General features: G+C 47.9%; 1 protein-coding gene across 3 annotated transcripts; it reads right to left on the bottom strand.

Annotated features, from left to right (window-relative positions):
• Window positions 1-1,186: 1,186 nt before the first annotated feature.
• On the bottom strand, window positions 1,187-14,019 carry Zfp82 (ZFP82 zinc finger protein). Of its 3 annotated transcripts, none has more exons than XM_055594866.1 (5): window positions 13,951-14,019; window positions 10,360-10,445; window positions 8,846-8,972; window positions 6,124-6,213; window positions 1,187-2,667 (listed from the first exon to the last, which is right to left on the bottom strand). In XM_055594866.1, exons 2-5 carry the CDS (start codon window positions 10,369-10,371, stop codon window positions 1,298-1,300), a joined length of 1,599 nt encoding a protein of 532 aa, XP_055450841.1. In that variant the 5' UTR covers window positions 10,372-10,445; window positions 13,951-14,019; the 3' UTR covers window positions 1,187-1,297. The 3 variants fall into 3 exon arrangements, with proteins under 3 accessions (XP_055450841.1, XP_055450839.1, XP_055450840.1); XM_055594864.1 differs by having other exon boundaries at window positions 6,124-6,216; XM_055594865.1 differs by lacking the exon at window positions 13,951-14,019 and adding an exon at window positions 10,524-12,919 and having other exon boundaries at window positions 6,124-6,216.
• Between the last annotated feature and the right edge of the window lie 3,216 nt (window positions 14,020-17,235).

A 17,235-nucleotide genomic window follows, 5' to 3' on the forward strand; every position in this document is an offset into this window, starting at 1 on the left:
TAAATGGTGGTCAAGACGTAAGGACACTAGGGGATTCTCACTAGCTAAAAAAAATAGGATAATCTGGTACATTAAAAAATGCTACACAATCCAGTGATCTTTTTTAAGTAACAGGAATTATTGTTTATGATTGGCTTGTGTTGTCTTTATTAAATATTGACTGGGACTACAGAATATAGAGTGTTTTATTAAGAGCAAATTCCAAATAACTTCACACTCTGAATGTTCTAATGAGTGGACTGGGGAGAGTTTCAGTGAAAGGCTCTGGCTCAACCCCCAGCATCATGCCACCCCAGCACAGAACACACACAAATGCACACTGGTGCGCGCACTGGAAGTGACAATGCACACCTGTGATTCCAGCATTCTGGAGACTGAGGCGGGGGAGTGTTCAAGGTCTGGGCGAAAGGGGAAGTTTTAGGCTAGTCTGGTTACACGCTGAGGCTGCGTGAAACAACAAACCCAAACACTACTCACAAGAGTCAGGTATCGAAGGTTCAGCAAGGGATAAATGTTGGAAAGCCTTTCTGTGTTCATCACGCCCGAGGTCTTCCATATGAACTCTCAAAAGAGCAATAGTAAGCCACTATAAAAAGTTTAGTGACTTTATAACGACCGTTGTATTAAGTTATGATTGTAGGGCAGGAGGATTTTTCAGTTCTGTATGATGTCAACTGACGTCACTTAGTGGCGTTCAGTTGGTGGCTGCTCTGGGAGACCCAAAACTCTTGCAACCCAGTGTCTAATAGGAGCCTATCCAGGAGCCAGCTTCAGCCAGGGGCCCCGATGTCTGTGCTGTCTCAGGGCCTCTCCACACGGTCTGTACAAACCTCAAACACAGCAGTTCTGAACTTGAGAGGGCACTCTGACAAAGCCACCCGAGCAGAAAGCCCCGCAGTGGTGCTGACTGCATCTGCTGTTCTCCCTGGCAAAGCAGCATCTGCCTGTACTCCAAGAAGAGGATGCGGATTGCACAGCTTGATGGAGTTCTGGAGAACTTGCAGCCATTTTTAGATCACCATTTCACAAATAAATAAACCTGCAGCGCAGGGCAACTGAGCATTTTAACATAACTGAAGGAACAGGGCTGTTCTTTTCCCCTCATCTGTTTATGTGCAGGACTAACTGAAGGGTAAATGTGTCAAAGCATTATGGTTGAGAACAGACTGGAACACAACGGAACACATTAAATTAACACATCCCTTTAATGGTATAAAGCCTCTTAGGCCAGGCCGGTTACATGTGTGCGATTAGCTGTGACATTCACAGAATGTTCTGCAGGGCCGCTAAGACTCTGTCACACCTTGACACTATGAATCTTGAGGTGATGGGTGAGATGGGAATGCTGTCGAAAGGCCTTCTTACACTCTTTACACTCATAGGGCTTCTCACCAGAGTGAATCCTCAGGTGCTGGATAAGGGAAGAATTGAGTCGGAAGGCCTTCCTGCACTCTTTACACTCGAAGGGCTTCTCCCCGGTGTGGATGCTTTGGTGCAGAGTGAGCTTCTGCCGCAGCCTGAAGGCCTTGCCGCACTCCGTGCACGCGTACGGCTTCTCCCCGGCGTGGATGCTCCGGTGCTGCGTGAGCTGCGAGAGCAGCCTGAAGGCCTTGCCGCACTCCGTGCACGCGTACGGCTTGACCCCACCGTGAACGCTCTGGTGGGAGACGAGCTGGGAGTACCGGCTGAAGGCCTTGCCGCACTCCTTGCACGCGTACGGCTTCTCGCCAGTGTGCGTTCTGTGGTGGAGGATGAGGTGATAGCCCCGACTGAAGGTCTTCCCACACTCACTGCACTCGTACGGCTTCTCCCCGGTGTGAACTCTCTGGTGCAGGGTGAGCTGCTGCCGCACCCTGAAGGCCTTCCCACAGTCCTTGCACTCGTGGGGCTTCTCGCCCGTGTGGAGCTTGTGATGCACCCTCAGGCCGGAGCCACACAGAAAGTCTTTCCCACACTCTCTGCACTCGTAGAGTCGGTCAGCAATGTTCAGCTTCTGGTGCCTGGTCAGGTGCGCGTACTGCCGGAAGGCCTTCCCACACTCCTCACACACGTAGGGCTTCTCGCCCGTGTGGACTCTCTGGTGGAGGGTGAGCTGCCCTCGCACCCTGAAGGCCTTCCCGCACTCTTTACACGTGTAGGGCTTCTCCCCGCTGTGAAGCTTTTGGTGAGCCCTGAGGTCTGGGCCGTATGTGAAAGCTTCCCCACATTCCTTGCACTCGTACAGTTTTTCCCCAGAATGGAGTCGCTGGTGCCTGCTCAGGTGTGCGGTCTGCCTGAAGGCCAGGCCACACTCCTTACACACGTAGGGCTTCTCGCCAGTGTGGATTCTGTGATGGAAAGTCAGCTGCTGGCGCACTCTAAATGCCTTTCCACACTCGCCACACTCGTAGGGCTTCTCCACAAAACGGACTCTCTGTCGTGGAGTAGTAGACGCACGCTTTTCATAGGAGGACATTTTTTCAGGTGCGTTCTTCACTGGACCGAGACAGCCCTCCTGAGAGCCCGCTCGTCTCTCATGTTTCCTTTTTGACTCCCATTTGTTTTTTAAAATGAGGTCTTTCAGGCCACTGCTCCCAATTCTTTCCACTATCTTCCACTGGGATAAGTTAATTTCATAAAAGCCTTTTTCTGAGAATAGCTGTTTGGTCTCATCCTTAGTGTCCAAATCTGAAAGAAAGCAAAAAAGCAAACACACGCTGTTTTCTTTTTCTAAAGAAGATAACTTCCCACAGTAGAAACAGAAGACAAACTCAGAAGAGTATCATATAATTTGGTGGCAAAAGAGAGTATGAGTCAAGAGTTCACGCGTGAAAAGGGAATGGTAATTAGATGAATAATTCAGGCACTGTTTTGTGAACGGAAGTATGGATCAGAATTGCTGTGGGGCTTAATTTGATACAAATACTGATTAAAGCTTGGGAGGCAGGAGGAGGTGGGTCTATGTGAGTTCGAGGCCAGCCAGGTCTACATAGTGAGTTCTAGGACAGCCAGGGCTACACAGAGAAACCCTTTCTCAAAAACAAAACAAAGTTGTAGTGGAAGTTTTGGTTTCTTTAAAAACTTAGTTCTGTTGTGTAAATGTGTTTGCTTTAATTCCAGCTGTGGGATGTGGTACCGCCTTCGTCTAGCCACAGCTGGCAACTGCCTTCTGCAGGTGTGGTCTTTGCAAGCTGCTAACAATCTCGTGAGACCTAGAGAAGGGTGTGGTCTTTGCCAGCTGCAGAGAGTGAATTCTGAGGACTCTAGAGGGTACAAACACAAGAGCCCAGAGAGAGAGAGAACAAGGGTTCAAGGAGACAGAGGAGAAAGAAGGCTGCGTGTTAGCCCTGCTGCATTTGCCGTTTCCTGTGGCTGGACTGCTGGAGATCCTGACAAATGAGACTGTATTTTCCCAAAGAAACCAACAGCCCTAACCAGCCAGAACTAAGTCTAAAAAAAGCTCTATGTCCCCTTTCCCTTCTAAACTTCTTTCTCCCCTACCTAGGGTTGGGGGGCTGGAAGGGAGGTAGAGATTTAAGAAACCCCAAATAAAACACAGTTTAAAAACTAGCGCCAACAACAAACAAACAAACAAAAAACCCCAAATATTGTTTATATACTACCAAAAAAACACCTGGATAAGATTAGACTATAATTTTTTATCTTATTTTTCATGTGCATTTGTATGTGTGATATGTGCACTTGCAAATAGACACGTTTTGCATGTGTGTGGGTACACAGGGGGCATGTGATGACCCGAGGTTGAAGTCGGGAATCATCCTCAATCTATAACTCATGTTATTCCTCAAGACTGGCTCTTTCAGTCAAACCAAGATCTAGGGAATCTCCTGTGTCTGCCTTCTACGGCTGGAACCACTAGTGGAGCGCCACACCCATCTGTCATTTACACGTTCTGGAGAAACGAACACATTTGTGCAGCAAAAGCTTTAACCACTGAGCCATCTCCCCAAGCTGGATTTTAATTTGGGACCGGACAGTGGTTAAGAATGCTCACTGTTCCTGCACAGCAAATTTATTTGCTTATTTTGTGTGCCTGAGTGCATTTATGGGCTTATTTTGTTGAAGATTCATTTGCTTAATTTGTGTGTCTGAGTGCCCATAAATGCCTACGGGTCATGCTAAATGACCCGTGCAAAGATTCACTGTGTATGTGCAGAGCACAGAGGACTCTGTTGGATGCCCTGGCATTGGACTTACAGATTGATGTAGGTTCTGGAAACTGAACCCGGGTCTTCTGCAAGAGCCACAGTCCTCTTAGCCATGGAGCCATGTTCTAGCTCCTCCACCTTATTTGTCCACCTGGAGCTTAGCAGTTCAGCTGGCCTAGCTGGCCAGCAAGCCCCAGATCCTGCCTCTGCCTTCCCAGCCCGAGATTAAAGGCCCTCTTTTAGCTCAGGGCCTCCGTTTGCACCAGCAGAGCCTTCTCCCTGACTCCACATTTCTCCAGTATTAATAACTTTACATTTTCATGGTTGTTACTGGTTTTCTTTTCTTTTTTAACTTTATAAAAAATGCTAGAGGTAGAACACAGGGTCTTACACAGTTGTAACACTGAGATTATCGAGCCCCAGCTTTTTCTTCTCTGAAAGGCTCCTTAAAGTCAGATGCAATCTTAATTTGCTCCCCACTGACTGGTAAATTCATAGTTTAAGAGTGTGACTCATTTCTTTATCATAGTTACACACCCTCGTTTTGAATACATCTCACTGCCCCGAATCTCTCATGGTTTGCTATACATAGTTAAATACTCTCTTCATGAGCCTGAGCTTGTGCACTTAAATACACACAGGGACAGAAAGATCATTCTTATGCCTTCCTACTTTGTATCTGTCCTTATATTCATTCTTTCCCTCCTTTCCTTGTGGTACTTAAGGTTGTACCAAAGGCCTCACCCACACCAGGCAAGCCAAAGCCCAAAAGGCCTCTTGTATTGTTATTTAGGCTGGTTCTCTTCAGTGTCCATGTCCTCTGTCACAAAGCTAGAGGCAAAAGCTCGTGCACATATTTGAATGTGAAGAACTCACTGACACGGTTGAAGAACCTGCAGACCAGAAGACAGCAAGCCAAGCGGAGGAGTCAGAGAAAAATCCCATGCTAAATGACCCATGTAAAAGAGGATGGGGGGTGGCGGAGAGATGGCTCAGAGGTTAAGAGCACTGGCTGTTCTTCCCAAGGTCCTGAGTTCAATTCCTAGCAATCACATGGTGGCTCATAACTATCTATGATGAGATATCGTGCCCTCTTCTGCCCTGCAGGCACACATGCAGGCAGAACACTGTATAAATAATAAAGAAATCTTTTAAAAAAAAGTTTCTCTAAAAGAGGATGAGGTTTTCAATTCTTACGATTGTGGGCTATGTAAAAAGTTGAATCATATAGGTATTTCCTAACTAGAAATAATGAAAACAGAAGATTCATTTAAAAATTAAAAAATATAAGTTAGATAACTTTTAGGTCATTAGGAAAAAAGATTTACAATAGTATTCTTGTTTTTTAAGAAAACAAGAAGGTAAAAAGAAAATTTCAATAGTGAGTGAGGTTTCACAGGCCTGTAATCCCACCACTCCAGAGGTTGAGACAAGAGCACAGCAAACTTATGTCCAGGCTGGGCACTTCAGCAAGACCCAGTCTCAAAATGCACTGGATAAAGGGACTAAGGGTGTAACTCTGTAGCCTTGTAGTAGAGTGCTTCCCTGGAGTGTGAAGTCTAGGGTTCCACACACAAGAAAAGAAAACAAACAACAAAACAAAATCCAACAGCAAACATACAAATAATAAACGACAAAGTACAGGCCACACAAATGCCTGTAATAATATAACATTATAATTTATAACACCAGCACTTGGAAAGCTGAGGCAAGAGGCTGCATAGAGACCTTCTCAATATAAAAATAAATAAACAAATAAAAATAATATGACAAAGTGAACATTATTAGAAAAAAGAAGACTGGCAATGAAAATTTTAAAACATAGCCAAAGCAAGTGTTTCTCCAGAACCCCCCCCCCCCCCGGTTCACTATAGTGAAATATGTTGTGACAATAACTGGTAAGCAGTGTGCAGCTCGGACTCCACCCCTCTGCTCTGCCTCCAGTGTCCCCTGAGCTCGACAGACGCTGGCTTACCTTGATTTCTTCCTCTTTTTCTGGAAACCTTCCAGGGCTCTTTCCCTTGCTCCAGTAAGGAGATCACGTCTGGTTTAGAAATGAGGCACCCTGCTTAGAAGAAAAGAAACACAAGGCAATAAGGAATTTAAATTTGAACACCTTCCCCCCCTCCGGTTTGCTATAGTGAAATATGTTATGACAATAACCGGTAAAGTCCTTCAGGAAGGTGAAGACAGTGTAGGAAAATTCACATTACGCAGATTAGAGCGGACGGGGAGGAGCTTATGCGGCCGTGGCAGCTACTCCCATGCTTCATTTTCTTTAGCTCTAAAGTAGCAGCGGGGAGAGTGTCTAGCAGGGGCCGAGAGGTGGCTCAGTGGTTACGAGCACATCTGCACTTGCAGAAGACTGAGTTCAGCTCCCAACGCCCACAATTCCCATCAGCCGGCACCTTGCCCCAGGGGACTCGGCCATGCTCTTCCGGCCTCCTCAGGCACTGCATTCACACACACACACACACACCGAAACACACAGGCATATACTGAAAAATTAAATAAATCATTACAAAATTGTAATCCCAGCGCTTGTGTGGCTGAGGCAGGAAGATGCTAAAGCTGAGTCTGAGGCCGGTCTGGGATGCATACAGAGGTGCTGTCTCAATATATTAACTATATTAATGTATTACGTATATTAAATATATTAACGTATATTACTTAACTATATCAATGTCTGTATGCCTAGCACTACCTAACTGAACCACAGCGCTCAGGAGTCGCTGTGAGTTTGAGGCCAGCCTGGGCTACAGAGTGAGTTCCAGGACAGCCAGGGCCACACAGAGACACCCTGGGCTGGGAGCTGCTTACAGGGCTTTCTTCACGGGCTACTGAGATAACTTCGGTGCCCTGCCCCCTGCTGTGGCGGCCCACTGCACCCCCACCCCCAAGAGCTATGCTAGCCCTTGAGCAGCTGCCATTAGACTCACTGCCAGCTAAACTAGGACAGTCTGCCCCTCCTTCCTGCCCTGGGGCTATGGAGACAGGAGGCAAGACAGCTCCTCCTGTCAGCAAGTCAGCGGGAGCTGTCCATGGTGACTGTTCCTGCCTCAGCCTACTGCTATGTGAACCCACACCTCTTCCGCCTCAGAAAGCCTACTGATGCCAAGGGAGCTGATGACAACAGCCTTTCCCGCTTCAGTCTACTGCCTTCATGGTGGACTCTGTAAATATTGGACACTTTGTATACTGTATAATCCCTCAAGGCAGCAAGGTCGTCAGACCTCTGCCTGAAGGAAACTCCAGCAGGCCAGCTCCTCCCTCAGAACCCTGGAACTGTCATCTCCAGCATCTCAGTAGAACTCATCCCAGATTATGGTAATTTGAGGTGAAAAGTCTAGACAAAAACCCACCAATCCCTGAACAGGAAAGCCCACCAATCCTGGAGCTCCCCTAGCTCAGGACTTGAAATCCCACCAATCCACACTCCCGAAATTCCTGTCCTCAAAAGCTCCCCCCCCCCCAAAAGGAATCCTATATAAATGCTGTGTCTGCCAGTCCCTGCTGCCTTCTCCTGAAGCAGGGGCAGCTACTCCTGGATTCGTCCCTCTAATAAATCTCTTTTGAGAGATTTACTACCTGCTGTGACTCACTCCTCAAAAGAAAAGAAGAAGAAATGAAGAAGTAGCAGAGCTCAGGCTCCTAGGTACCTCAGCTTATCAGAGGTTGGGGCAACTCACCCCTGGTAGCTGCAATGTCTCTGCTGAGGAGGCCTTCTCTCAGAGCTGTGCAGTTCCTGGGCTCCTGGGCTTCAGGTACACTCAGGACACTGTCCCACCTAGAACTGTGCGGTTCCTGGCTCTCCTGTCTCAGCATACGCTTAGGATACTGTCCCACCCCAGAGCAGGGATACCTTCCCAGACCTTAGAGTTGCCAGTTTTCTGGACACCCTTCCATCTGAGTACCAGAAGGCAGGCCACAAACAACAGTGGTGACACACATCTTTAATCCCAGCTGAGGGAGGCAGAGGTAGGTGGGACCTCTGAATTTGAGGCCAGCCTGTTCTACAGAGTAAGCTCCAGGACAGCCAAGGCTATAAACAAACAAACAAACAAACCTGTCTCAAAAAAACAAAAGGTGAAATCTGCTTTGTTTGATTTTGCTAAGGCTATTACTCACCTACATTTAAAATCTAGCTCCTAAAGTAGCTCATAGCTGTAATCTCATCACTCAGGAGGCTGAGGCAGGGAGAAGGCTGTGAGTTACAGATCATCCTGGCCTACAAATATGACTGTCTCAAAAAAATAAATAAATAAAAATCTAAAAGGGTGAAGTAAAATTTCCATCACTACAAATGGCTCAAAGGCCCAAGAGCCCGGGGAAAGTGTCGAAACCATCTCCTTAAAGCAGAAAGACAGGTGGGACGCCACAGGGTCACAGGCACTTGCTGCCACCCTGAGGTCCTTCCGGAACGCACAGTGGGAGAAGAGCACCGAGTTTCAAATGTTCTCTGACTGCTACATGCTTGCTACAACACATGCGTGCCTCCCCCAACACACACGGCAGATGATGGGTGGATGGATGAGAGACAGATGGACAGACACATACATACACACATACACATAGAGATACATAGATAGACAGCTGCAAAAGGAAATCTCATAGCTTCTTGAAAGCTGTTCTGGAGCTTCCCCAGGCATGATGTTGCTGAGAACACAATCAAAGTTGCTACAGACATGCGCGCTTACCTAATGAGACCACATTCCGGTAGTTCTCCATCATCACATCTTTGTACAAATTCCTCTGCTCTAAGTCCAGGTACTCCCACTCTTCCTGAGAGAAGGCTATGGACACGTCACTGAACATCACTGACACCTGGATGACAAACTGTATGTCACAACTAAAGCAGGAAAAAGAATGTAAAGCCCTCCACCCCCACCCCACCCCCAAAATTACAGGCACTGTGAGAAGCAGGCCATCTGACTGTTTGAGACAAATTCTCCCAATGGAACCCTCTCACTATGGAGCCCAGACTGGCTTCACAGGGCTCCACCTGCCTCTGCCTCTCAAGTGTTGGTATTAAAAGCACACACCACCACGGCTCAGCAGTGGGCAGAACAGCAAGCAAACCAGCCTGCGCTGCAAGGTTAGACAACAGGAAAATGGGGTCTTGAAGCAAGATACTTATGTGTTCTAGAAGGTCCCCTCCCCTAACTTCCACCCTCTCTCCTATATTTTGCAGACAGGAATAACAGCTATGAACCATCACTTTCAGCTGCTCCATACTGTGACTTACTTCAATAATCCAAACATGTCTAAAAAAGGAAAAACTGATGGAGCTGAGCATGCCTCAAATTCCACCAGCATCATGAAAGTGTGCTGGCTGTTTCTGTCAATTTGACACAAGCGAGAGGCATCTGGGAAAAGAGAATCTCAATCAAGAAACTGCCTCTATCACATTGGACTGTGGGCATGTCTGCAGACATTTTCTTGACTGATGTGCCTGTGCCCAGCCCACCGAGGGTGGTGGACCCTGGTCAGGTGGTCAGGGATTGTTGTAGAAGAAAGGTTAGCGGAGCAAGCCAGGAGGAGCGAGCCAGTAAGCAGCACTCCTCTGTGGTCTCTGCTTCCGTTCCTGCCTCCAGGTTCCTGCGTGGAGTTCCCATCCTGACCTCCCTCCCTGTGTGGCTTTTGTCATGGTGTTTAGCAACAGACACTCCTAGGACAGATGTGGTGAACATACTACAGGCAGGGAGTCAAGAGTGAGAGACCAGGGGAGGGACAGCAGTACCATAACGACCAAGGTAGGAGGACCATGAATGTACGGCAGCCTAGGCCACACACCAGTTCCCTGGGTGGGCATTTATCGTGCATACACATGGAAGTGGAAAGACAACTTTTTGAAGTTTTGTGAACTTTCCACCTTTATGAGGGAGGAAGGTCCTGGGTGGGGCTCTGCCAGGAAGCGTCATGATAAAGAAATGTTCACATGGGGCTGTAGAGATGGCTCATCCACTAAGAGGAACTAGGATACCAGGCTCATGTGGCACACAGACACACAAAAGTATATGTATATATGTCATAGTATGTGTATTATGTATGTATATATATATATATATATATATATATGTATGCATGTATGTGTGTTTACATACACATGCAGGAAAAACTCATACACATAAGCAAAAATTATAAAGAGAAGTGTTTGTAGGTCCTTAATATGACAGTGTTTCCAGACAAAGACTGTGAACAGTTAACTCACACGGGCCATCATTTAGACCTTCAACAACTGCTCAGTCTTCCCTGGAGTTTATTTCTCGGGAGAAGCAGAGTCCACTGTGGCCAGAGCTGGGGAGAAAAACAAGCCCATGAGATTTGGCCTCAGAAGCCCCCAGGATCTCCTTACCCACAGCCACATCATCTTACCCAGTCTCCTTCAAAGTTTCGAAAGCACACGTGGACTCGCAGAAAGAAATTCCTAAGTACCAAGCCTGGCAGCCATGCCCACTGGGAAACTGTTGCTCAGCCTGCCCACAGCCAAGCCAACTTCCACACGGCAGGTATTTGAGGCATGCACTACTGTCCCTAACTCTTGATGAATGCTTTATGAGTCATATTGTATCTTCAGGATTGCTAGTCAGTATATTGTATTTATGCAATAGATCAGAAACCCCACAATAAAGGAAATTAGGTCACACTTATAGAAACTGAAAGTTGGGAAGTAGCATAGCTACAGATGGAACCTTTATCTTCCCCACAAAAGCCAGCTCTCATTCATTCCTAGCCCTAGCTTGTGAAACCCAGAATTTCCTGCTCCAGTGACAGAGTGTAGGTATTCATGGCTCGCTGGAAAACAGAAATGATAGCAAATTCGGGATATAAAATCTTATTTTAAGAGTATCAATGTGCCAGGCAGCGGTGGCACACGTCTGTAATCCCAGCACTCTGGAGGCAGAGGCAGGTGGATCTCTGTGAGCTTGAGGCCAGCCTGGCATATAGAGTGAGTTTCAGGACAGCCAGTTTCAGGGCTACATAGAGAAACCCTGTCTCAAAAACCAACCAACCAACCAACCAACCAACCAACAACAACAACAGACTATCAATGCTCACGTAATCAAGAATATGAGAAAAGAGACACTCTAACCAGCATGCTGAGGATCAAATTTTAAAGTATAGACAAGTGGCATTTAATCCACGTAAACCCTTTGACTCAGAAATTCTACTCTGGAGACTAAAGAAAATAATCACTTCCATGGCCATCAAAGATGTCCATCAAAGTAGGCCGACAAGGCTGGGAGGACGGCTCAGCTGGTGAAGACACTCGCCGCCGAGACTGATGGCCTGAGCTTGATCCTTAGAGCTCACACCACAGAAGAATCTTCCACACACACTCTGTGGTAGGTATGCATTCTTGCACACATAAACAAATAAACAAGCAAGCAAGGGGGTACATTGAAAGACACTGTCCATAACAGAAATTTGTGCACACACATACACACAAATAAATACATGGATGAGTAAATAATTAAGCAAGCAAGCAAGTAGGGTACATTAAAGACATTGCCCATAACAGAAAAAAAGCTGTAACATAAAACCCCAAATATCCTTCAATAGGAAAGAGACTAAATAATTAACCATCTATGCTGGAGCCAGCCAGCAGAGTCGAACGGTTCTTGAGTCGGGAGTGAGGATTAATATTATTTAAATAAACACACAGCACACGGGAAACTTTTTTAAAGGTCCAGACTCGACAGCCACAGCAAAAGGCAGGCTGCTGCAGCAAGTCTCCCGTCTCTCCTCTGCCTCTAGCCCTCTGTTTCCTAGCATTTAGATTTCCCACATTATACTTGCTTTTTGGGAAATCTTAAGTCTGGTTCATGCTCCAGGTCTTCCAAGCTCTCTCCTCCAGCTCTGCTCTCCTCGTGCTTTCTCCTCCTGCTTTCTAGCTCCTCCCCTCTTCCCTGTCCTCTGGCTCCTCCCATTGCACAACATTGTATCTAGTTGCTTTGTGTCCTGTTTACACAAGAGTCAGCCTTCTTCTGCAGTAACTGTCCGCCTGTCTTTTTATTGTAGAGTTTCTAAGCCAGAGTAGAAATATCTCAGAACAATGGTTTAATTTCCACGAGGAGCCTGAGGAAGAGGTGTGATCCTCACAAGCTATCCTACCTGCTGTCACAAACAAAAGGAGATAGACTTGCAAATTCTACCCTGCCTTTAGAGAAGGTCTGGTAAAAGCAGTCTCACCGCTGAGATTTAAATATCAAAGCAGCTGCCAGAGGCACGGCTCCCGACACAACTATAGGATTAAAAGAAACCTGTCATTTAAAAATGATACATATCATTAAGTGGAATGATAAAGTTGTTTGCTTCATATTGAGAAGTAACAAATCCAGGTAACAAAACAGTTGCACTATAATTCTGTACTTACTTTTATTTATTTATTTGTGTGTATGTATGTGATGTGTGTGTGGGGATGGGTACATGGATACTATGGCATGCATGTGGGAGTCAGGGGAGAACTTGCATTCCATTATGTGGATCCTGGGCTCAAACTCCAGTCCTCAGGCTTGACAGGGCTCCTCTACCCACGAAGCCATTCACCTGGCCATTTTCTTTACAAAAACAAAACAAGGTAATGAGGGCTGGAGAAACGGCTCAGCGGTTAAGAGTGTACATTACAGCCAGGGCAGTGGTGGCACAGGCCTTTAATCCCAGCACCTGGGAGGCAGAGGCAGGTGGATCTCTATGATTTCGAGGCCAGCCTGGTCTACAAAGCAAGTCCGGAACATCCGAGGCTACACAGAGAAACCCTGTCTCGAGGAAAAAAAAAAAAAAAAAATTAAAGGACCCAAATTCACGTCCCAGCACTTGCCTCAAGGGATCATAACCACCCTTAATTCCAGCTGCAGGAGGATGCTATCCCAGAGGTGTCTGGGCACCAGCTCTCAGACAGGCACACACGTGTACATCACAATTAAGTAGCTCTTCATACACACCACTCCCCTGGAGGGAGGAATCCCCCCCCCCCAAATCACCACACTGCACGTATGAAGTATCGGCAAGTGCCCTGAGAGCCCCACAGCTATAACCCACAGTTATAAAAAGCAAGCGTAGCCTCCTTTGAGGGACCTCGTTGCTGTTCTAAGCACTGGAGAGCACCGACAAACGGACACACGCGTGCAGACACGGGGTGGTGTGCGGAGCCAGGCCCTGTTTCCGAGAGCCACACACTGAAAAACAACAGACGTTCTGATCTACTGAAAAATAAACAGTGCGTGCGCTTCACACATCCAGGAGGTAACAGTGGATCCCCGAGACCCTACCTCTTAAACAGGCAACGGCGGCTTATTCCTTCCCTCCCTATTAGCGTTAACGACGGGGCTGGGCTAGAAGGGAATTCTAACACCCAAACGTTTCCTGCCTTGTCCAGCCCAAAGCACAGGCCACCAGCCGCCCCGCCACCACCGCGCATCACCCTGCACGGGAGGAGAGGGCACACTTGTCCTTCCGTGGTGCGGCCAGGGTTGGAACCTCCTAGCTGCACCCCCGCCCATACGGGACTGTGTGCGAGCCTGCGGGGTGCGTGGGGGTGACCCGGAGGGCCAGGCGGGGTGGGGAGGTCGTTCATCCTTCCCCCGGGACCGAGAGCTCTTTGTTTGCCCGGGGTCTTCTGTGTGGCGCGCAGGGCCCACCCCGGGCCCGGACCCGCCCTCCTCGCCGCCGCTCGGCCTCCCGCCCCCTCGCACAGACGCCACCGCGCGCGGCTCGCGGCCTCCCTCGGCGGCGCCCGGCCACGCCCAGCGGGCGCGGCTCGCCCGCGGCGACCGGGCGCGGCCTCCCTGGCCCGCCTTACCCGCTCCCTGCGGCGCCTCCCCTGCGTCCAGGGACCGCGACCCGGGCGCGGAGCGGGCGCCGCGGAGCTGACAGCGGCCGCCGGGCCGCCGGGCCGGTCCTCACACCCCGCAGGACCCGGAGCGCGCGAGGGCTGCCGGGAGCGCCCGCCGCACGCGCCCAGCGCGCACGCGCCGCGCTCCCCGGGCGCCTGGTTTCAGACGCGGGCGGCAGCGGGCACCTCGGCGTCACTTGGGCGTCTGAGGAAAAACTGGTTTTCCCCTGGAAAGGTGTGTATTTGGTATGACCGTGGGCTTGTGGTGGAGAGGACCGCGAACGAACGTGCCTCAACGGGGTGTTAGCGAACATTCCTGTCATGTAGTTCGTTTCTGCCCCAGATTCTAGGGTTTTCTTGTTTGTTTTTGGGAATTTGTTTACGTATAGTTGTTTTGCCGAGCGTATGTCCGTGCACCATCTTCGTACCTGGTGCCCGAGCAGGGCAACGTGAGATTTATGAGCCACCGTGTGGGTGCTGACTAGAAGCCTGGGGTCCCCTGCAAGAGCGCTAGGTTTCCCCGGGGAGAAAAGGAAGACCAGAGAAGCGGTAGGGCTGGGGCAGACAGCCAAGGATCCAGGAATCGGACAGGTACCTTTATTTCCTGAGCGGAGGCTTTTTTTCTTTGTAAAGGAGAAACGTTGAGACAGCAAGAGAGCATTCTGATAGCGCTAATTCTAATTTGACATCACCGATTTTTCCCGCCTTTTATCTTTATCTTACCTAGTCACACAAGCTTATTACAACTACTAGTTTTCAAATTGGCTGGGAACAGTGGAACACCCTAGTTACAGGACTGGGAGACAGGAGAATCTCTGTGGAGTTTGAGGCCAGTCTGGCCTATGCATGGTGAGTTCCAGGCCAGCCAGAGCTACCTTTAATAATTAATAAGCTTAAAATAAAAAAAAAAAAAATAGAAAGCCTCTTAGTTATTAAGCTTCTAGCTAGTAGCTCTTCTCCAGCATGTAGCAGACCAGATTTGGCCTGCATGCTTTACCGTGCCAACCTCTGATCCAAAACAACAGCTACTAAGAACAGCTAATATGTTTCTGTATTTTTAAATTGTCAAAAAATAAAATATTAAAAAAGTTGTGCTGGCATATTCCTGTAATGTCAACACTTTAGAGGTCTAGGGATTACTCAGTGTTTGAGACCAACCTGAGCTACATAGTGAGTTCCAAGCCAGCAGGGCTACACAATAAGACCTGGTCTCCAGTACATGAAGTTCATGTGATTAAATTTTTGATTCATCATCTTTAATTGTATTCCCCATTACTACAGTCTGTATAAAGGTAAGCCTTTCAGTAAGTAGGGATAACTCTAGAAAGCAGTGACTAACACACAGCCTGTTATTCATTATCTGGAAGGCACAAACCTAAATACCATGAATCTTAACTAACTCAATCCTAATGAAATCCTGAGGTAGGTGGTATCATCATTCCCGGTTGACAGTACCACTGAAAACAGAGCTGTAAAAGGGTCCCAGCTGAGCATCTGCCTGCACTCTCAGACAGTACCTGGGAGTCTGCACAAAAGCACGGGTTTGAGGCCAGACTGGAGTGCACAGGGATCCTGTCTCAACCAACAACCACTCAATAAATGGCTCAAGATGGGCATGATGATGCATGCCTGTAGTTCCAGTACTCTGGAGGCAAAGGCAGGAAGATGAGTTGAGCTCAAGAGTGTGGAAGCAGCCAGGCGACATCTTGGGGCCCATGAGATTCAAAGTACCTGCTATCAAGGCTAGTTATCCTTTGGCCTCCACACATGTGCTGCAGCCCACACATATGCATGTGAAGTAAAGAACTTAAAAAAAGACTCCTTGCCATCCAGTGAAGTAAACAACCGATTATGACAACTTTTTAAGGAAAGAGTCGCAAGGTTTTGCTGTCTTATTTATATTTAAATCTCCCACAAGGAAAACACATCTCTCTTATTTCTTTGGTTAAAATGATGAGCATTTAGGCCAGGGAGAGGGCTCAGGGGGGCTTGCTGTTCGTTCCCTGGGAACCACATGGTGAAAGGGGAGAACCAATTTCCCATGACCTCTACACCAGGAGAGGTCCAGGCATGGTGGCACACACTTTAACCCAGCATTCACACTGGGAGGCAGAGGTAGGTGGCTCACTCTGTGTGAGGACAGCCTGGTCTACATAGTGAGTTCTAGGATAGCTGGGGTAATGTAGAAAGACCCCCACCTCCATAAATAAATAAATGAGTAAGTAAATGATAGACAGATGGATGACAGACAGCTAGTCAGAGGGGCTCAGGGGATGGCTAAGAACAATGGTTGTTCTTACAGAAAACTCAAGTTCTGTTCTCAGCACCCATATGGTTGCTCATAACCATCCATGACTCCAGTTCCAGCAGATTCAATGCCGTCTTATAAACTGGGACACAAGCCCGTGGTAAACACACACACCTGAAGACACTCATACACACAAAATAAAAACAAAACAAAGATCCACCGAGGGAGACTGTCCACCGGGGGCGTGAATTTTAGCATGTATCATGACAGAATATCTGAAAGAAACAACATAGCCCACCACGAGGCACTAAAAGTGCTTTATCTGTAGCAGAATGAAACACAGTCAAGGTAAGAGTCCTGTGACTGATTGCTTTTTTTGTTCTTTCAAGACAGGGTTTCTCTGTGTAGTTCTGGAACTTGCTGGGTAGACCAGGCTTGGCCTCTGCCTCCCGTGTGCCACCATGAAGAGCCACTAATCTTGTTTGTCAGCTTGAGATTTAGACTCACAAGACATGTCTCTGGGAGTCTGGGGGTGGAAGAATGGGGCATTTCCAGACAGGTTTAACTGGAGGAGGAACACCTTAATTTAAACTGGAGAGAAGGCTCAATGGTTAAGAACACTTGAGATTACGAAGGACCCAGGTTGTTCCATACATCACTTCTGGATGAGCACATGCGGCACATACATACATGGACTCAGACACATAAAAAAAAAAAAAAAAATTCAAGCAAGTGGAGTACTAGCATTCATCTTTTTCTTTGTAGACTGCAGACTCGATGTGATCACACTCCTGTTGCCGTTCCTGTCCCGCCAAACTGTCCCCTCAAACTGTGGATGGCATAAAGTCCACAGCCGGAGAGAGGGACGGGGAATCTCAATGGCACGGGAGGAAAACCTTGGCGAGAAAAGAGGCTCTGCTCCAGAGACCAGTTCCGCTTTTAGTGCCCACAGAGGCAGACTTCAGAATCCACTGATCAGGACCTAACAGCACATAAAGACATGT

The sequence above is a fragment of the Psammomys obesus genome, unplaced genomic scaffold (genome assembly GCF_907164565.1).
Source record: "Psammomys obesus unplaced genomic scaffold, mPsaObe1.curated_primary_1811, whole genome shotgun sequence".
NCBI lineage: Eukaryota > Metazoa > Chordata > Mammalia > Rodentia > Muridae > Psammomys > Psammomys obesus.